General features: G+C 43.9%; 1 protein-coding gene across 5 annotated transcripts in view; it reads right to left on the bottom strand.

Annotated features, from left to right (window-relative positions):
• Positions 1–1837: 1837 nt before the first annotated feature.
• Positions 1838–6663, bottom strand: part of BCOR (BCL6 corepressor) — a 143314-nt gene continuing 138488 nt past the window's right edge. For all 5 annotated transcript variants that reach the window (XM_011980170.1, XM_011980169.1, XM_011980167.1 and 2 more), the window contains 4 exons: positions 5634–5779; positions 4537–4614; positions 4169–4325; positions 1838–2996 (listed from right to left, as the gene is read on the bottom strand). In XM_011980170.1, the coding sequence (XP_011835560.1) occupies positions 2705–2996; positions 4169–4325; positions 4537–4614; positions 5634–5779 (673 nt within the window). In that variant the 3' untranslated portion in view covers positions 1838–2704. The remainder of the gene's footprint in view (positions 2997–4168; positions 4326–4536; positions 4615–5633; positions 5780–6663) is intronic.

The following is a 6663-nucleotide window of genomic DNA, read 5'->3' on the forward strand; positions in this document are numbered from 1 at the left end:
ATCTGGTTCATATCTGTGGCCTACTCTATGTTCACGGTGAGCTCTATTACCCATGGAGAGTTCCTAAGCAGGGGTGGGGCATTGCTTTTCATCCAAACCTTTCTCAGCCATGGGGATCTCATCTATACCCCCAGTGAGTTCTACGTCCATGTTTCCAACCACCCTGACAGTTCTTGCACTAACTGTTCTGTCTACTAGCTCTCCCAACTGCATGAACCACAGCCTTAAATGTCTCCTGCACCAAGCTGCTTCTTCTGCACACCCTAATCTTGTGGCTCTCACCTGTTTTCCTAGCTTAATTAACAGAATGACCTTCATCCAAGATGGAAACCTCAGTTGGCCTTGGGCTCTCCCTTTGCCTCCAACCCCAGTACAAAGAGCCAGATGCCCTCAAATTTTTATTATCTTTTAAATCTGGGTGTGTAGGATGTCTCGTAGCTTTGATAGTAGTTCAGGTTTACCAGTCCTCTTTTGCTTAAATCATTTCTACAGGTCTGTTTTACTGGTCTTGTTATCTGTTTTTCTGGTCTTGTTATCTGTTTTTTTCACTTCAACACTCCCCTCTGCTTTTTGAGGGGACTTCCTATAAAACAAAAATTAAGCAAACTGTTAATAGTGGTTAACATGAGTAGGGGAGGGGAGGGGATAATAGGAAACATGTCTACTTCTGACATGATTGGACTTTTTAAATAAAAAGGTATACATTTTCTATTATCAGAAAAATTAGTAAATAAGACGGTAGGCTGCCTTTTGTCTTCAGGATACACTTCAAACTTCATTTGTAGCCAACATTCCCCTGAAAAGGACTCGTGCATTCCTCGCATGGAATTTCTTCATTCCCAACAATGCCTCACTTTTCCTGTTGGGCCACAGTGTTTGCTGGCCTGACAAATACAGTGTCCTCACAGCCTTTTTCCTCTGCTTTCGCAATCCTAGTGTTCCATGCAGGATCAGAAAGCACTGAGGGTATTCGGTGCACAAATGGATTCGACAAAAGTACCCAGATGAATAGGTCTTTGGAAGGGCTGGGGGAATAGGAGTCAGGGACAACTCTGGATCCACAGGGTTCAGGAACAATCTGCTGAAGCTGTCATCCAAGAATTAGAAAGCTTCCACTGCCACAACCACTACTGTATCTCATCACCCACGAAGCTGAAAACCAGACACTGGAATGCTGGTCAGTCATTCCAACTGGCTGGCATGTCTCTTCAAATTTTCTTATCCACAGCCACTGTAGTAGGAAGGTGCCCCTACCTCATGCTGCCTTCCAAACTGAATATGCACTCAGAAAGCTAGCTGCAAGGGAGTCGAGTAGTTTTCAGCTTTCTAGCCTCTATAGTGAAGGACAGGCACAAAAGCAAATGAGATGGAAATCAAGGGCCAACTGATAGTGCCCAATGCAGATACTGCTGGGAAAAGTCAAGAACAGAGGAAAGGTTGGCTCTATAGGCCTTGACTCTCAGGCCATGCAACAGAAGGGCTGCAGAAGTGACATAACAAATGCCTAGTTTCAGAAAAAACACTCCTAGAGAGTTGGCCATGAGGTGGGACTGAAATAGGTCAAGGCCAAAGGCAATGCAAAAGCCTCCATAAGCATCAAAGGAAGACAGGAAAGAGAAGGTTCTAAGAGACAGGAAATATGTCCAAGAATTGGGCTTTCAGAATAGGACCCCAAATTATATTCTGAGTATAACTCCTCCAAAACCCTCCAGTCCGCTTTGGTTTCTAGAGACTATAAATTGCTCTAAAGTTACCTATAGGGAATACATCACCAGCACCATTTAAGAAGAATCAGGGACAACAATAATGCTTTAGGAATACATAGGACACAAGGTACTTCAATTTTCTCCTTTCCTCAACAGTTTTATTGCCTTTTAAGAAAATTTTTGTAAAATATAAATACAAAGGCAGAGAATTTACTTACAAAGTTAAAACACAGATTTCAAACATAAACACACGATTCAGAAAATTTTAGTTTTATGTACATTTCCGAGCAACCTCAACATATTATGTTAGTTTTCAATATTTTACAGGGTACAGAAAAAAATAGCTCAAAGTCTTCTTTAAATAAGAGCATAAAATGTTTAAACATATAAACAATCCGGTTTGATGCGTGAAAACTAATTTCACAGCTTTTAAATTAGGATATAAAAGTTTCATACAATTAGTTGTTGTGTGTGGATATGGTTTGAATTTATATTACACACTACTGGATTACATCCAATAGCATATACCTGGCCCGAGCAGGTACTCTGTAAACAAAACAAAGTTATATCACCAAGTGCCTTCCCCAAATTCGCTCCCTCAAACCAACCACACAGTTCTGACCACTCTACACAGTCATGGCCTCTGTCATCAGAGCTTTGTATGAAATTAAGTCAAAGTGTGGAGCTTCTTTTACTCATTTTTTTTTCTCCTTAAAAAAGAAAAGAAACAAATGTTCCAAGTAAAAACAAACATATCCCAAAGCATGTGTGCATTGAAAAGTAAAGAAACATTATAACAACTTCATAAAAACTGACTTAAAAGTTTAAAAGGAAAAAAACATGTTTCTAAGTCCTTCTGACTGGAGTAATTTCTCTTATATAAAGAAGAGATATTTTCATATGTAATAGTGTCCTTTCTTTACAGAAATAGTCGTATTATGACACATATGCACAAGGATTAACACTATAACACACTGTACACGGTGGGTCTGGCTTGCTCACCAGTAGTTGTCTGAGACCAGATCACTGGGGTGGAGCCACTCTACAGAGGAGCCCAGCAGAGTCTGAATTTCGTTCGTGAATTCCACCAGATCTAACAGCTCCTTACTTTCAGGGTTGAAGGCTTCCAGGTCTTTGGAGCAAGAAAACAAGAGACTTGCAGAAACCTGCCGATAAAATTCTGCCTCTGCAATGGTGACAATTTCCACGTTTGGAAAATTGCAGCGAAATATGCGAGAGGACATTTTCAATTTCTTAAGGACATCTGAAAGCAGTAGCCAGTTTCGCGGCCTACAAAACAGAAAGGAAAATGCTTTGAGTTTTCAGTAAAATGAAAAATGCTCCCAAATATTAACTACCAGCCTGACTGGACCAGCCTCTAGCTATGTCCTTTCATTCTGCTCCCACTCCTCATTTCTCACCATACCTACTCTCTGATTGCCATTCTTTTTTAAGGTGAGGGAGAGTAACTACTTCTAGCAGTAGGAACTCTGGACTCATCTGTCCATCTAGGGAGGACCATCTGAATAAGCCCCATTTCTCCCCTTTCTGGTGGTAAAGTCCTGCTCATTCAGCTGTGACCACAACTCGGGTCAAGCCTATCCAAGTGCCCTGTTATCAACAGTCACTGGGGGAGTAAGTCTGTATCCCCACTTCTTTGATCTCTTCTCTCTTCAGACCCTCACTAACAGCATTATAAACACACAAGGCTGTCTCTCCTTTCCATTCAGGCATGTCCACTCCCATCCTTCCATTGTTTTGGGAGTGACACTTTGGAGAAGGAAAGTATTACATTCCTTGCATACAACCTACCATACTCTGTGATTTCCATCACTGTTTGTAATGGCATACATGTTTATAGCTTTGGGGCTGAAGAGGATGTTACTCATCAAGCAGCTCTGTCAACACACAGCAGAGCAGTCTCTTGACAAGTACACCCAAAGTGACTGGTCACTGGCATACAGGGGCTCAACCACAGGGGGCAGAGGGAATTAACTAAATCTGACGACACACCAATATCCTAAGTGTCATGTACAATGATTGTCCTAACCTTACACAAGGTGTTTTATCAGTGTAGTCCAGTACATCTCAAAACATTCTACAGTGGCCTGTTGCAGGGAGTCCTAGGGAGGACACCTCCTCAAAGTGTCTAAGGATTGAAGTATTCGAGGTGCTGACCCTTCCATAAAGTTCCAGTCACCCACTTCTCTGGGGAGTGACAAGCCTTGGTGTTAGTGATGAAGGCAGGTTTATACCATGCTGTGCCCCACCCCTCACCACACTGGGTATAAGGAAGCTGATGTGTACCCTTTCTGGAAAATATCTACTGCATTGTGTGAGGTTCATGGACAGTTAAGGAGTTCACTCACCCACCCACCCTCATCTGCTTAAAGGGCATTTCTAACTCCTGTCACCTCAAGAGTAGCTCAGCTAGTTTTCAACCACATGATAGCCATGCTCACCCCTGAGCCACAGATACTTGGATGTTATAACATGGTAAGAGGGGGGTCTCTGAAAATTCAAATTCAAACACATCGCTATAGGCATCGTCATCATCATCCTGGTCTTCTGGTCCTGGGGGGTTGGCTAAAACATCATAGCCACTTTCATCATCTGGTTCTAATGGAGGGCAAATAAGAGAGGAAGGAATCAGTCAACTACACAGCACGATGTCCACAGTTGTCAACAACAACAAGGACTTTAACAAGATTCTTTCCCAAGTGAGTCCTGTTTCCAGTGCCCACCACCGGCTTTCCCTCACCCATACCAGACATAAATGGACTTGAATTTGTTCACCTCCTACTGAACTAGAGCAAACAATGCAGCTTACCACAAACAGAGCTGCCATAGAAGTCCCAAGTGCCACTGGTGTCATCATCACTGCGACCCTGTAGGTCATTTAAATAATCTGGAGAGAGAGAAAAATAAAAAAACAAGATAAAACCTACTGCCGAGAACAAAATGATGGCAGAGCCACGTGGCATTTTTTCCTATAAATTCATGACAGGCTGGCAGGTCATTTCCTGTCTTCCTATTTCTCAGCAAAATAAAGTAGCATTACACTTATGTATCTCTTTTGTTTTTTGGACAGAGTCTCGCTCTGTTGCCCAGGCTGGAGTGCAGTGGCACGATCTCGGCTCACTGCAGCCTCCACCTCCCGGGTTTAAGGGATTCTCCTGCCTCAGCCTCCCAAGCTGGGACTAGAGGCGCCCACCACTACCATGCCCAGCTAATTTTTGCATTTTTAGTAGAGACAGGGTTTTACCATGTTGGCCAGGTTGGTCTGGAACTCCTGATCTTGGGTGATCCGCCTGCCTAGGTCTCCCAAAGTGCTGGGATTACAGGCGTGAGCCAACTGTGTCCAGCCTACTTATGTATCTCTTCTTTGATAGCCTAACTAAGCTGCTTCTTTCAACAAGTGAGCGTAATTTAAGGTAAACAAGGGCGGGTCACCAGTGAGTTAGTGGCATTCTTTGGCAGGAAGTGCCTGATAAGGAATTTAAATGCAGGTGCCTGACACTCATGAAAACCTTGTGCTTCTGCTTTAGGGATTTTGTAATGCCCGGGGCTTAAGTAATGGGTTATCTGATGACCTAACACCATAAACCTGTCCAAACAATTTCATGTATGGAAGGTTTGAGTCATTTTTCCCAGACTCAGGATGTAATCCTATGAGCCATACCTAAGTTAAGAATGCATGTGTGGAAAATGAGAATAACTTTAGGAAATCTTTTAAAACATTAGGGTGAATAGATGACTTAGCTTCACTAGAATAAAGTCAAACCACACAAAAGTTCAAACACTCGGCTGCTCTCCTTTACAGCAGTTTTGGCCTTTGTGATTCCTGCCTAGTCAAATTCCAATCATCTGTTGTATCGAGTTACCATCTAATTTTTGAATAAGACCATTTCTTGAACTTTGTCATACCTGTTAAGAACTTTTCCATAAGTTCACTGTGGGTCATTTTCATGATGGTTCTACCTGAGTACGTAGCCAAGGTGGGGTCAGCACCGTAAGAGAGAAGTAGTCGGACAATTTCCAAGTGATCGTTCTCAACAGCATCGTGCAGAGGCCTAGGAAGAGAGGCGCAATAGAATTATGCTCACACAAGCCACACTTGCTTATAAAGCAGTTGTCTCCTTTAACAGCAACAGGCAAAGCTGGGTGCATGTGTACCTTGTGTACTGAGCCTCCTAAGAACAGTATTTCATCCAAGAGGTGTGCACAGTCACCGCCACTGCACAGATAGGGAAACTGAGCTACAGTGACCGGCTCAAGGTCAAGCAATGAATCACTGTTATTTTGATGACTAACCCTTTACAGGGCAGATGAAGAGGCTATTTCAGGCCTAAATCTCAAACCCAAATCTATCTTTATTGGTGGGGAGAGGAGGTTGGGGAGGCGGGGGTGGACAGGGTCTCACTCCATTGCCCAGGCTGGAGTGCAGTGGGGTGGATCATGGCTCACTGCAGCCTCGATCTCCTGGGCTCAAGTGATCCTTCTGCCTCAGCCTCCTCAGTAGCTGGGACTATAGGCGCGTGCTACCACGTCTGGTTAATGTTTTTATTTTCTGTAGGGACGGGGTCTTACTACGTTTTCCAGGCCGGTCTTGAACTCCTAGGCTCAAGTGATCCTCCTGCCTTGGCCTCCGAAGTGCTGGGATTACAGGCAAGAGAGCCACTGCCCAGCTGCAAACCCTATCTTTTTTTTTCTTTTTTTTTTTTCCTGAGATAGAGTCTCGCTCTGTCGCCCAGGCTGGAGTGCAGTGGCACGATCTCGACTCACTGCAAGCTCCGCTTCCCGGGTTCACAACATTCTCCTGCCTCAGCCTCCCCAGCAGTTGGGACTACAGGCGCCCGCCACCACACCCGGCTCATTTTTTGTATTTTTGTAGAGACGGGGTTTCACCATGTTAGCCAGGATGGTCTCGATCTCCTGACCTCGTGATCCACCTGCC

This window comes from Mandrillus leucophaeus, unplaced genomic scaffold (assembly GCF_000951045.1).
Source record: "Mandrillus leucophaeus isolate KB7577 unplaced genomic scaffold, Mleu.le_1.0 Scaffold209, whole genome shotgun sequence".
NCBI lineage: Eukaryota > Metazoa > Chordata > Mammalia > Primates > Cercopithecidae > Mandrillus > Mandrillus leucophaeus.